The sequence below is a fragment of the Pleurodeles waltl genome, chromosome 10 (assembly GCF_031143425.1).
Source record: "Pleurodeles waltl isolate 20211129_DDA chromosome 10, aPleWal1.hap1.20221129, whole genome shotgun sequence".
Classification (NCBI taxonomy): domain Eukaryota; kingdom Metazoa; phylum Chordata; class Amphibia; order Caudata; family Salamandridae; genus Pleurodeles; species Pleurodeles waltl.
In genome coordinates this window covers 13987227-14001963 of record NC_090449.1, presented here as the reverse complement: position 1 = coordinate 14001963, position 14737 = coordinate 13987227, and the positions used below count along the sequence as shown (strand labels likewise).

The 14737-nt window shown below is 45.2% G+C and overlaps 1 protein-coding gene across 1 annotated transcript; it reads left to right on the top strand.

Moving 5' to 3' along the window:
• Positions 1-12502: 12502 nt before the first annotated feature.
• LOC138261359 (sericin-2-like) lies at positions 12503-13333 on the top strand. Its single transcript, XM_069210226.1, has one exon. The coding sequence runs from the start codon at positions 12503-12505 to the stop codon at positions 13331-13333; it is 831 nt and encodes a 276-aa protein (XP_069066327.1).
• Positions 13334-14737: the final 1404 nt, after the last annotated feature.

Sequence of the window (14737 nt, the reverse complement as noted above, 5' to 3'; positions counted from 1 at the left end):
CAGCCTCAGGCAGGCCTACCATTTTGGCACAAACCCATGTTGCAATGTTGCAGGAGGCTGGCCTGGTTTGTAGTGGGTACCACAGGTACTTACACCTTACACCAGGTCCAGTTATCCCTTATTAGTGAAAAGAAGTCAGTGTCTAGAAGCCAGGCTGTCTAGGGGTAGCTGTAGGCAGAGCAGCAAAGGCTGAACTAGGAGACATGCAAAGCTCTTGCAATACCACTGTAGTCACACAGCACTCACACACATGAAAGACAACACTCAGTTTTCCCAAAAATAAAGGTACTTTATTTTAGTGACATAATGCCAAATATATCTTAGAGGTTATACTCCCTTAGGAGGTAAGTATTATACACAAAATATACACTAGTAACCAAAATCAGGTAAGTAAACATTCATAAAATAGTGCAAATAGTGAAAATCACAATAGGTTGCAATGGGCCTAGGGGGAACACAAACCATATACTAAAATAGTGGAATGCGAGTGTTGCTTTCCCACTTAGGCAAGAGTAGTGTGTAGAGGGGTGCTGGGAGTGTAAGAAAACACCAAAGGTAAGTAAAATGCCCCACCCCAGAGCCCAGGAAAGCAGGAGTAAAACACAGCAAGTTTCCTAAAACGCACTAGAAGTCGTGATAAAGAATAATGCAAAAACCAAGCAAGACTGAAAGACACCAATGATGGATTCCTGGACCTGAAGACCTGTGGAGAGAGGAGACCTAGTCCAAGAGTCGCTGAAGAGTCCAGGAGTAACAGGAGCCCCTGCTAACCCAGATGAAGGTACAAAAGTGAAACCTCTGGTTGGAAGAAAAAGTCAGAAATGCACCAAAGGAGACAGCTGCAGAATCCTGCTTGGTGCAGGAGTGCAGGAGATGTCCCACATCGAGTAGATGAATGCAGGCTGTTTTTTATCACTGGAGTTTGCCCTCAAACCTTGGCTCACGCAAGAAATGTGTTTGGCGGTAAAAGGCGCTGCCTGGGCCCAGGAGGGATCGGGGATCTCAACTCAGTATGAGGAGGGAGAGAGAGGGGGCTCTCCGCACTTTCGAGAGTCCTCAGAAGACCAGGCAGCACTTACAGGAGTCCCAGAACATGGGGACAAAGGAGTTGCAAATGGCGATCATTGCAGCACTACACAAAGGGATCCCACACCGCTGGAGAACAACTCAGGGAGCTGAGCATCGCAGGATAGAGTGCTGGGGACCTGGGCGAGGCTGTGCACAAAGGATTCCTTGGAAAAGCGCACAGAAGTCCTAGGAGATGCAAAACACATGGTGCACAGGGGTACTGTCTGGCACGGGGAGGCAAGCTCTTACCTCCACCAAATAAGGTCAGCTGGACCTTTGGACAGTCAGGGTCACTTCAGTCCATCATCTGTGTTCCAGGGACCACGATCATCGTCAGGAGAGGGGACCCAGAGTACCGGTTGTCACCACAGAGAGGTGCCTTCTGAAGCAGGGAAGAGACTCTGTCACTCCATGGGAAATTCCTTAAATTCTTCCAGTGCAGGCTGAAGACAAGGAGCCTTCTCAGGATGCACAACCTGGAAACTATTTCAGTTGCTGGCAGGAGCTGGAGTTACAGAGTTGCAGTAGTCACCTTGGATAATTAGTTGCAAGTTGTAGAGTTCCTGGAGCAGTTCTGGAGTTGATCCGACGATAGAAGGTGAAGCAGAGGATGCAGAGGAGTCCTGCTGGAGTCTTGTAATCTGAATCTAAGGAAACACCCAGAGGAGAGACCCTAAATAGCCCTGAGAGGGGGATTGGCTACCTTACCAGGAAAGCACCTATCGGGAGTGGTCTCTGACGTCACCTGCTGGCACAGGCCAATTAGATGCTCCCAGAGTATCCCAACACCTTGGAATTCAAGATGGCAAAACCTAGGGACACTCTGGAGGAGCTCTGGGCACCACCCCTGTGGTGGTGATGGACAGGGGAGGGTCACTCCCCTTTCCTTTGTCCAGTTTTTTGCCAGAGCAGGGACTTGGGGTCCTTACCCAGTGTAGACTGGATTATGCAAGGAGGGCGCCATCTGTGCCCTTCAAAGCACTTTTAGGGGCTCTGGGAGGATATCCCTCCCATGCCTGTAACACCTATTTCCAAAGGGAGAGGGGATGACACCCCTGCCCCAAAGGAAATGCATTGTTCTGCCTTCCTGGGATTGGGCTGCCCAAGCCCCAGGAGGGCAGAGGGCTGTCTGTGAGTTGGCAGCAGCTCTGGCTGCAGTGAAAACCTCAGAAGACTGGTATGGCAGTACTGGGGGTCCATGGAGGAGCCCCCAGGGTGCATGGAATTGGCCCCCAATACCAGAATCAGTATTGGGGTACAATTGCCAGTTGTTAGACACCTCACATGGCCATATTCGGGGTTACCATTGTGAAGCTACATATGTGTATTGACCTATCTGTAGTGCACACTTATAATGGCATCCCCACACTCATGAAGTCCGTGAAAAGGGACCTGGACAACATGGGGGCATCTCTGCTAGTGCAGGGGTGCCCTCACACACAGTAACTTTGCACCTAGCCTTTGGGGTCTGAAGGTTAGACATGTAGGTGACTTGTAAGTTACCTGGTGCAGTGAAAATGGCTGTGAAATAGTGCTTACACTATTTCACTCAGGCTGCGATGGTAGTCCTGGAGGAGTGTTTGTATGAGCTTCTTATGGGTGGCAAAAGAAATGCTGCAGCCCATAGGGATCTCCTGGAACCACAATGCCCTGGGTACCTAGGTACCATATACTAGGGACTTATAAAGGGGGTCCAGTATGCCAATTTGGATGGGAATACTGGACTACCAGTAATTAAGTACAAATTTGGAATCAGAGAGAGCATAAGCACTGGAGTTCTGATTAGCAGGGCTTCAGTGACACAGTCAAGCATACTGACAAAAACAGTGAAACATACTGACATGTGGGCCACAAACTATGAGCACTGTGGTCCTGACCAGCAGGATCCCAGTGAGACAGTAAAACACACTGACAAACAAGCCAAACATGGGGGTAACCATGTTAGAAGAAAGCCACCTTCCTACAAATGTGAATATGGATTTGTGTACAAATCCATGGGTGTCTACAAAGGAACGCTCATGCACCACTCACAGAAAACCAACCTGATGCAAAGTAATGGAATTCAGTGCATTGTGTCACATTTTTCCTTTTTCTTACAAACCCATGCAGATCGACATTTGCGTCACTTTGTAAATACCTATGTCACGTAGGCTCTCATTATCTTAATGAGACTACTGGATTTTGAGCAGCAAGATCGTCCACGATGTGGGGGACTGAGTCTGACCCACGGTGGATGACACTTGTCACTCTAAATCCGGGTTTTGCTCCGGCTCACTAGCAGTGCCTCATTTCTCCCGAATGGTAGAGATGATTGGGCAGCCGAGCGCATGACATTTCTGTACTTCTCAGCGAAGTCGTGGTCACTCAGGTCACAACCGGTTCTCTCATACACAGTACAGTCTCATATATAAATGACAATAAAGGCAGTGTAAGTTTTAATGATTGGTTTAATAAAACGACTGCATTTTGGATAGCAAAGTATTAGCTGCAATAACTAGAACTACACAACACAGTAATGTTAAAATAGTAATGATGAGAGTGAAGCACAAGAATAAGGCTATCATAGTGCCGCTAGATAATTTTTCTCTCTAAGTTATATTTCGAGCACGGCATGTGAAGCTCTAAGCCTGCCTTTCAGGTTACCCTGGGAGGACATCAACCCTCATACCTTAGCAAAGGCCTGTAATCTGCATCAGCATCTGCAGCGGAGCATTCAGCATACAGTTGTGGTTCCCTGGCTGGAATCTCCCTCCTGACGTGTACTAGGACTAGAAAGTGTTTTTATAACTAACACGCAGATGTTCTGAGAAAATGTCCCTACTTAATGATGTGTATTTTCTATGAATGCTGGAGACTAAACTTCTACCACGTTTACCGGCAATGTACTAGACTGTAGCCTTGACCGAAGCACAGGGCGATCAAGAATGCATTATTTGAGAACACAGTGCCGAACTAAGTTAAACAGTGTGATAGAAGAAATTAAAACAAGACCGTAAAAACTGGTTATTGTAAAATAACAGTGCGAAGCTGAATAAAATATATCTAGGGCAAAGTCCACAGCGGCCTCGTATGTTAAACTAACGTGCATGGAGCTATATTAAAATGGCTACACAACACCAAAAAGGATTTTGCATTGGGGCTGCATCAAAAAATTGACCCAACTGGAAAGCAAAATCTTTCTAAATCTGGGACAATGTAAATACGTTTAGGCTTCAAACTTCATTGGTGGATGCAAGGGAAAGCCGAGTCATCACCCATGGAAAGATTACCTGACGCAAAGTAACGCAAATCAGCAGAATGTGCTGCGTTGTGTTACTTTTGCATGCTTTGTCAATACCTAAAAGGATTCCAAGTCGGAACTTGTAGGTGGGGGTCCCATTAATCAATAACGAACTTTGGGGATCCAATATAGTTCTATCCCTTTATTATACTTTTTGTAATCACTTTTTAAGGTTAGAGGGCATCAACAATTAGAACAAGTCAAAAAAGAAGTATTGTATTGCTCTTGGTGATGGGTTTGCCCTTTCTTCTAGGCTTTTATCTCTTCACTCTCTTTTCCTATTTTAGGGTGGCTGTTGCCCTCCAGAAATCATCGGAAAGAAGGGAAACAACAAAAAACCCAGGTAAATATGTTGTCTTTTGCCTCTCTTCTCATTACCTCCTTGTTCTGCAATAACAGCCCCAAACGCTTAACGTGAGGCAGACCTTGGATACGCTTCTCCCTCTTGGAGTTAATTAAAGAATCTCATCTCCCTTTCAGAGTGGCGCTTCTTCCTTGAGTATAATCTTTCTCCTTATTCTCGTTCCTCACCTATTCTGTTATAGGTTGCATGTCTTGGGCTCAGTGAGGGGGAACATAGAAACCAGTGTTACCTCCTGCTACTCTCTGGATGTCTTGTTTGGCTTCCCACTGTGCACCCTCCACCCCGTATCTCTGCACGCACCTGGGATACACACCAGAATGTGCTGCAGGAGGTGCTACACGAAACAGAGGAAAGTAATACACACTTGAGCATTGGTGCACTCAACAGCATGGAATGGAACACAAACATTAACCTTTCTTTAAGTATTATTAAGTCACCACTAAGTTAGTCTTATTGCCCATTAGGGTAGCGTACATGGTATTTAAAGGTAGGACATGGAAAAGGTCATGTTGAAAATGTCCTCCCAGTGAAATGTACCCGAGAATCTATTTTCACTGTAGAAAGGCTGGCTGCATCTATAGGGAAACTCTGGATAAATTTAATAAATGCTAAATCCAGGTTGATAGCATTTAGAGAGTTAATGCAAGAACTTGTTTTAACAGTCATTAAAAATTTAATTTAATGGTGAAATCAAGTTTTGTCCATTAAACAAAAGGTACTTTTAAAAGTTTCCATTTTTCTTTCTTAAACTTGAAGTATTTAACTGCTACCTGGCACCTGGTTGGCTCCCCGGTGCTGAGATGTGTATTGCTCCCAGAGAGAAGACAAAGGGCTTGAGTGTGGTCAGGTGCTGGCCTCCCTTTGACAGGATAGCCTGGGGCTGTGTCCAAGCAGCATTCCCTATCACAAGTTGATTAACCTAACACCAGGCCTGTCCCCCTCCTCAGTACTTCTAGCCAACTTGGTTCAAAAGCCAGTAGGAGGCGGAGGTCCCTAGAACCGGTCTGGAGTGACCACAAGGGAAGGTTTATCCATTATCATAATCACACCTGTGGGCGGGCACAGGAGTTTTGAAAGAGGAAGGATAGTTCTGCCATACTGGATTATCCCAGAATGCCATGCAGGAACGATGGGACAGAGGTTGTGGGCTTAAGTGGCATCCTGGGGTTGGCTGGGAGTGCCTCTCAACCCATACTTATAAACCCCTGAACAAGGGAGATACAGAGAGCAAGAGCCTGGACCTGGATAGCAAAGACACCAGAATCATTTTACTGACTCACAAAGCAGGGATTTCAAGTCGCTATTAGAAAGGGGCATGCCAAGGACGTCCCTTCCTAATAGCGAGTTGCAGGGCCATGTAAGAATGTTTTACGGTCGCAAAACATTCTCAGTTACCACCAACTTCAAGTTGGTAGTAACCCATTTGCAAACTGGAAGGGGTCCCAAAGGGACCTTTTCTCCTTTGCGAAAGGGGCTGCAAACATTTTTGAAGAGCAGTTCAGTGGTCTCACGACTACTGCCTACTCTTCAAAGAAAACTTTTCATCTTTCTTTTTGTAATGCGTCCTGTTTTCCCTTATGGAAAGAGGATGCATTAAAAAAAAGACTGCTTTATTTAAGAGCAATTACATTTTCATGGATTTCAGATAAAAATTCAAGGTGGAGCTACACAGAAAACACACTTGCTTTGCCATAGAAATTCACTGAAAAAAACAAAGGTTACAGGGACGTTATATTTAGGCACACATTTCAAAAGAACAAACCATGGAAATTCACCAGTTATAGTTAGAGTTAACTCAAGCTTGGGTCGTTCCCAAGTTTAGGTGGAGGTCAGCTCCAGTGAGGAGCACCTTGCAAGACCTGCGACACTCTAGGGCACGAGTTATACTTATCTTGGGGCACAAGCTATAGTCACTCGAGATGACTGCAACAGCTGAACTCCTATGGTTTTCTGCGTGTAAATTCGGGACCTAACTCTAATGTCTCTGTAACCTTTGTTCTTTTCAGTGAATTTATAAGGTTTTTTCATTGCTAAATTTAAACTGTAACATCCCTGTAACCTTTGTTTTTATTCAGTGAATTTCTTTGTTTTTTTTTAACGCAGTAGGGAGTTGGCCACTGGGCGTGGTCTGACTCCAGGCCCCGAGGCCAACACCCGCCTGTAGGCATCCAACTCCGTGCCACGCAAAGGCGTTGGCCAAGCAGAAGGAACTTCTAAATCATTTTTCACATTTGTATACTCATAGTAGTTAAAAGGGAGATCAACATGCTCTGTTCTCAACAGGAAATGACAAGAAAAAACACACCTGTCATAGTCAGAACACAGGATATTGCACTCTGAAAGTGCAAACATGTATTCACTTCTATCATGGATTTCAGATAATAATTCAAGGTGAAGCTACAGAGAAAACACACTTGCTTTGCCTTGGCTGAGAGCAAGAAGTTAGTATGATTTCACTTTATAGAAGTGTAGCTTCAACTGGGGCACCTGCTTTGATAATATATTTGTAAGTACTTCCCACTCGGGCTTAATTTCTGTGTAATAAGCATTGGTGCCAGAATACATCCTGAGCTCATTATTCATCCAAAAAGAGGCCACAGTTTTGCACAAAATGCCTACCCCAATGGAGTACTTTCTACTGGCTACTTAGTAAGTGTTACCTCGTTTTGTAAACATGTAGTGCACGCTCCACACAACAGCTGCGTAGAGGACCCCGAGGTAATGCCTCCAGTGACCTTGTGTGTCTGTAATGTGCAATAACATGAATGCTGGTGTAGAGAAGATGAGGAAACTACAAAGAGTTGAATCTCCATCAAACAAGGGTACTTCCTCTTAAATATATGTAGTAAAAGCTTCTTTGCTTGGTGGAGTTGTACTCATATTACTCTGTATCAAGAAGGCATCTCCAAAGTCAGTGGGAAATGTTCTGAAGGGGCCTTTTGGTAAGCTGGCTATCATTCTTGAAAAAGGCTGGACGCAGCTGCATACCACTAACGTGTATGTGGCTGGGCCAAATGGGTGGGCTCCTAGGTCATTTCGCATACTCGTAGAGGTTAAAAGGGAGAAAGATGAGCTCTGTTCTCAACAGAAGATGGCAAGAAAGAACCACTCGTCAAGTCACTACCTAACATATTGTGTTTGAAAGAGCAACGATGAAACACATTCATCAAGAATTTCAAGTAACTTTTTAAGGTGAAACTGCAGAGAAAACCCACTAGGGTTGCCTTGGTCAATCTCAAACAATCTCCTAGGGACCGCAAGGGGAGTCTCAATGACCCAGCGTTCATTGTCAGCTCCCCGCCTCCAGCAAGAGCCAGCATTGCTCCTGCATGCAGGTAGCAGCTAAAGATGCTGCTTCCTGCATGCAGGAGCAATCCTTTAATCAGTTTTCCTACCCACTTGACAACAGGCAGGAATACAGATGAAAAGTCCGCTCCCAGCGAGCAGGAGCAGTTTTCCTGTTACAGTTTCCTCTTGCTTGGTGGGAGCTATGACAGCTCCTGCCAAGCAACAGCAAACTTCTGTTTCCCGAGGGTGGGCACCTCAGGAGATAGGGAGCCGACCCTGGAGGTGGCGGTCCCCAGGGCCATTAGTTGATGCAGGAAGGGTGGGCGCAGCCCTCCTCCTTTGTTGTTTTTGGCAAACCCCGTGGATGTAGTGGTCCCTGGGGCTGAAAACCACCAAGGAGGGGGACACGTGGACCCCCTCCCTCTTTATTGGGTATTTATGGCCCCGGAGAGGTGGTGGTCTCTGAGGCTCTCCACAGCCAAGGAGGGGGAATCTGCATGGACTCCCTCTGATTTATTATTTAAGCCCCAGGGAGGTGATGGTCCCCAGGGCTCTTAAGATCCCGAAGAGGGGAGGGTCTGTGTGGCCTAATCCAATGTTTTAATTAAGCCCCAGGGAGGTGGTGGTCCCAGGACTCTTAGGATCTGAAGGAGGGGGCTCTGCATTGCCCCCCTTCTATTACTAAATAAAGCCTGGGGAGGTGGTGGTCCCTGGGGCTCCTAAAAGCTTTTGGAAGGGGGGCCCTTGCACCGCTTCCACACCACTTACAAATCAGCATGCCCCCGGGACCTGGCCCACCAGGGGACTCAACTTCAAAAAAGCATGGGAGACCAAGCTTGTCTTTTTGTTTTTTTTATTGACCGAGATTTGGGGATCGTCCGAAAAGTTTAAAAAAATTAAGAAAAATGAAATTAAAAAAAATAAAACTTTTTGGCCCATTTGGGGTCCCTGGGGGAACCAAGCACCAGGTCTAGGGTGTCAGGATATATTGCTACCCTACCCCTTTTCTTTATTTTTAACTTTTGTTTTGGACTCTGCTGCGTACGAGTGCCAAAATGGTTGCCAACACTTCCTGGTTGAAGTGTTGGTAGCCAATCAGATTTCAGCATGAGATCTCTCGGATTTGCGGCGGCTCTGTGTCTCTATATAGACAATTTTGTTTTTTCTTTAGTTACTCTAAAACTGTTGAATGGATTTACACAAAATAACAAAAAGAGCTCTTTCTGGACCAAGAGCCACCTTTCTGCCAAATTTGGTGTAATTCCTTAGAGTGGCTGTAGTTGAGTTCAAAGTCCCTATGGGAAATTGCATGGGGAAAAAGCGTTTCCAGTCCCCTCCTTTTTTCTCAACCCCTGCTTGACGAATCACCCAGAAAATTTCGAGACAGCAGCTGAACTGAGTGTCATACTAATTTTAAAAATGTAATGAAGATTCATCAAGCGGCGCCAAAGTTATTGGCAAAACAAAAACCGCTCTTTCTAGGTCCAAGCTACAACTACCTACTGGCGACCACCAGTAGCTTTTATATATATATATATATATATATATATTTGAAAGATTATTATTGATTACTGTGGATAATACATGTTCTTATATATAGATACGTATATTTAAAAGTACTGTGGTCATTACATGGTCATATATATATATATATATATATATATATATATATATATATATATATTTATTTAAAAGTTTATTATTGATTACTGTGGGGATTAAATGTTCTTATACTTATAGTGTGGTGTAGGCTCAGTGTACTGCGGCTGATCACCATGCAGGCCCATGCAGAGTAACTAGCCATAATGCCAGCATCTCCATATCAACCCTACTAAGGCCCACATTACAAGTGGCCTTTTAAGTCAGGTGGGGTGCGTAAAGGATGCTACCGGCCCCATCAGAAATATGGAATCTATTTTACTCTTCAGATATCTTGTGTTTCCCTGTGGGGGGACTTGAAGAATAATCTTGGGAATTGAAACCAGAATTGCTGAGTTCTCATTTCTGAGGGGTCCTTTAAGGTTCCACTTGTAAACATCTGGTAATTCTCTTCCCAAATTACTAGTACCCCTGGTAATTGCCCCAATCCATTTTTGGGGACTCTGGTGTGGGGGAATTACCAGCAGCAATGCATGGGCACCCCGAACGAGACTCTAAGGGGAAGTTTTCTTGCACCCCCTTATGACACCATAGTTGCACCATATTTACAATACGGCACACCATGTTGGTCATTAGGACAATAGTGTTAACATGTTTGATGCTGTTGTGGCTATTGACTGCACTTACTGCACTAACTTCCACAATTTTGGCACTAGTGCAGCCAAGCACAGGGAGGCCCATAGACTATTATGGGTGCATCATTTTAACGCCTGATGGAAAAAATGGTGCAGTAAAATCTTGTAAATTTCACTGCACCATTTTTTCGGGCCTCCCTGCGCAGGCATAATGTGATGCACGGATTGCAAAGCTTGGCCTGCTTATTTGGCTCTCAGCTTGTTTCAGAGAAGCTCAAATATAACAAAAGACCACACCCGCAGGTAAACATTAGCATTATATACAAATAGATGTCAACATATGCCTGTATGTAAGTATTTAAGGAACTCTCATGCTGTTTTTAACTCCCCAGGCAGTCCTTCCGCTCAGCTCCTGGCCTGGATGTCATGAAGGACAACCAGGAGAGTCTCTCACAAAACAATTCTCTGTATTTTTCTGCTTTTAAAAATTAATACAGGCAGTCAACACATTGTTTTCTGTATCTATTAATATATAAAAATCCGTAAAAACAGAAACCTGGGAGCCTTAATTATATGCCAGGGGAACATTACTGACTTTTCTTTCCATTCCATGAACAATGATGTGTTTGTCTGAGGAGGATATTGTAGCAGAAAACAACACTGGAAACCTAAAATATTTATGCCTTAGCTGTCATGATTTAAAGTCCCTCTATGCCGCAAGAGTACTGTATTTTTAAATCATAGAGCAAAAAACGAGATTTAAAAACACAATAGTAATAATGTCCATATGTGTTAAATAATAAAGACCACGTATTGAATATGTATTTCCTCTAATATGCCAGCAAAAGTGTTTTGTCAGAGGTGCCTGCCATGCCAAGAGTTGCCCCTAACACATCCGTGCCAGTGTTTTGCTATCAGTGCCTCCATGAGCCAAGAATTACCTTCAGGATGCCATGCCCAAAAGCAGACTTGCAATGCCAACCCCTCATTCTCACTCACACCCACTTACCCCAATCACATTAACATTCCCTCAGTCACGCTAGCTCATTCACCCTCACGTTCACTCATTCATTCTCACTCACCCTACTGCGCTTATTCTTACTAATCCCCACTCTAACTCTGACTCACTAATACTTTCCTACTCATACACACTTGCACTCCTTTTATATTCAGTCACTCATTCTCACTTACTCCCACCGAATCACTAAGTAGTACTAGTTACTCACTATCATTCATTATCTCTCATTCCATGCACACTCTTTCTTTAACACTTCCTCACAATCATTTTTATTAATTCATTCTCGTTTTCACTCACCTGAAGTCCCTCTAGTCTCACAGTCAGTCTCATTCATTCTCCTCACTATCTTTCACTCGCTCACTATCACTCGCAAATGTATATGCTCAAAGACGCAAAAGCCTACATACACTTTCCTCAAACACTAACACAAACTCACCTACACACACAGACACACCGCATATTTAAAAGCCTTTTCTTTCTTGTACCTCAGTTGCCAGCAAAGGTCTTGTTGCAGTTTCCTGTGCTCCATGTTTATTACACTGATAAAGAATAAAAGAATATCATTCATTATTAATTTAATTTTAATGAAATGCCATGGTAAAAATGGGGGTGTAATCCCAACGCACACAAGGGCACTGATTTAGCAATCCCTGAGGTCAGAAGTCGCAAAGGCGGAGTCAGGTTGCCAAACGGGGAAAGCCAAGGGTTGCATGGGGAAACCCAGGGGTCACATGGTGAAAGCCATAGGTCACATGGTGGGAAAGTTAGGGGTCACAAGGTGAAAGCCAGGGGTCGCATGGTTAAAAGGTAGAGGTCACAAGGTGAAAGTCAAGGGTCACAGGGTGAGAATCAGGGGTCGCAAGGTGAAAGCCAGGGGTCTCAGGGTGAAAGTAAGGGGTCGCATGATGAAAGTCAGGGGTTGCAAGGTGAAAGCCATGGATCACAAGGTGAAAGCCAAGAGTGGCAAAGTGAAAACCAGGGGTCACAAGGTGAAAGCCAAGAACGGCAAGGTGAAAGCCAAGGGTCGCTAGGTGAAAGCCAAGACTGGTAAAGTGAAAACCAGGGGTCGCAAGGTGAAAGCCAAGGGTGGCAAGGTGAAAGCCAAGGGTCGCTAGGTGAAAGCCAAGAGTGGCAAAGTGAAAACCAGGGGTCGCAAGGTGAAAGCCAAGGGTAGCAAGGTGAAAACAAAGGGTCACAAGGTGAAAGCCAAGGCGCGCAAGGTGAATGCCAAGGGTTGCAAGGTGAAAACAATGGGTCACAAAGCCATGGGTCGCAAGCTGAAAACAATGGGTCACATGGGGAAAACAATGGGTCACTCACAAGGTGAAAGCCATGGGTCACAAGCTGAAAACAATGGGTCACAAGGTGAAAGCCAAGGGTCGCAAGGTGAAAGCCAAGGGTTGGAAAGTGAAAACAATGTGTCACAAGGTGAAAGCCAAGGGTTGCAAGGTGAAAACAATGGGTCACTAGGTGAAAACAATGGGTCACAAGGTGAAAGCCAAGGGTCGCAAGCTGAAAACAATGGGTCACAAGGTGAAAGCCAAGGGTCACAAGGTGAAAGCCAAGGGTTGCAAGCTGAAAACAATGGGTCACAAGGGTCGCATTCTGAAAATCAGGGGTCGCATGGTGAAAGCCAGGGGTCGCAGGGTGAAAGTAAGGGGTTGCATGATGAAAGTCAGTGGTCGCAAGGTGCAAGCCAGGGATCACAAGGTGAAAGCCAAGAGTGGCAAAGTGAAAACCAGGTGTCACAAGGTGAAAGCCAAGGGTCGCTAGTTGAAAACAAGGGGTCACAAGGTGAAAGCCAAGGGTCGCAAGGTGAAAACCAGGGGTCACAAGGTGAAAGCCAAGGCGCCCAAGGTGAATGCCAAGGGTTGCAAGGTGAAAACAATGGGTCACAAAGCCATGGGTCGCAAGCTGAAAACAATGGGTTACATGGTGAAAACAATGGGTCACAAGGTGAAAGCCAAGGTCGCATTGTGAAAATCAGGGGTCGCATGGTAAAAGCCAAGGGTCGCATTGTGAAAATCAGGGGTCGCATGGTGAAAGCCAGGGGTCGCAGCAGCAGCCCCTGCTACCCCTAATTGACATCCATGGGGAAGCTATCATTTATTGCGTTTTCTTGCCAGGAAAGAGCTGTCCCAGCAGCTTACAAGAACTTAGCGTGTTTAGAATTTGAAAACCACTAATTTGCAATTTGTTTAGCACTCTCCCTAAACAATAAGACACAAGTACTCTGTGAGTCAGTGTTCCTCACGGCACCATAATTACACACATAATGTATAAATCAAATCAGACTTAAAGCCGCCTCACATCTGCATAACAATGTTTGGACCTGCCTGTGCGCCGGTGTCTGTAATTTTAAATTTACCCAAACCATTCAGCCAGCTAGGAGACAGGATGAGGCAGCAGCGCCCTCTGCTGGCACAGTGGCGAAGACAACATGTTCACAGATTTATACATGGGGACTGGAGAATGCACAGGTACTAGGGCCAGATGTACCAAAGGATTTTACCCATTCTGTGTCTATGGGAAAAAGCTTTCGTACATATGGCCCTAGGCCTCTGCAACTAGGTTTGACATTTTAATAGTGCAAAACTGAGAGCTGTGTGTAATTTCAGCAAAGAAGGCAACGTTTGAATGAGCATAGAGGATGAATTCCAACTGTACTCTCCTGTGGAGGCTTGATGAACTAGGCTCTGGTGCATAAAGCCTCATTAGGACAAGCATTTATCACAGGCAGAACAATTAAGGTACACAGAGAAGATTGTGGTGTAAGGGCCAGACCTGACAACTTTGGATCTAGCGAACCAGATTCGAGTCTCAACCTCTGCTCACCATCTTGTGATTCTGGACAAAGCACTGAGTCCCTCATTTATGAGGCCGGTGGCCCAGCAAGAGCCTTGCAGCACTGCCCTGCGCCACCGGGAAAGGGCAGAAGTACACCGTATCTACAAGATTTGGCACATTTCTGTCCCCCCCCCCCTGCGCTTGCGCACATATTGCTGCCTAGTGGCAACACAGGCACCTGTGCCCCAGATTTACAAATTGCCCCAGGGGAGCTGGCGAATCCTGGGGACCAGAAGCCTGTGCTGCCCCCCTCCCCAAAAATATTAATGCCCCCAGGAAACTTAGAAATTCACTGAAAAAACAAAGGTTACAGAAACATTATACCTAGGAAATAGAATTAAAAAATACCTCACAAATGGTTCCAGGAATCTTACAGTTCGGCTGACATTTGATGCATACAAAACCGTAGAAATTCATCAGTTATAGCTACCTCACCTAAGTATGACGTGTGCCCCCGTAATGCACTGCTTATGACCTCACATATTACATCAGTGGTGACATGGTCAGTGACATCACTGATTACATCTCTGATGACATCACAGATGACTTCATTGATGACTCATCCACAGAACCGGTCACACATCCACTTATACACTCATACAAACTTTCGCACAGAGCGGCACACACAATCAACTACT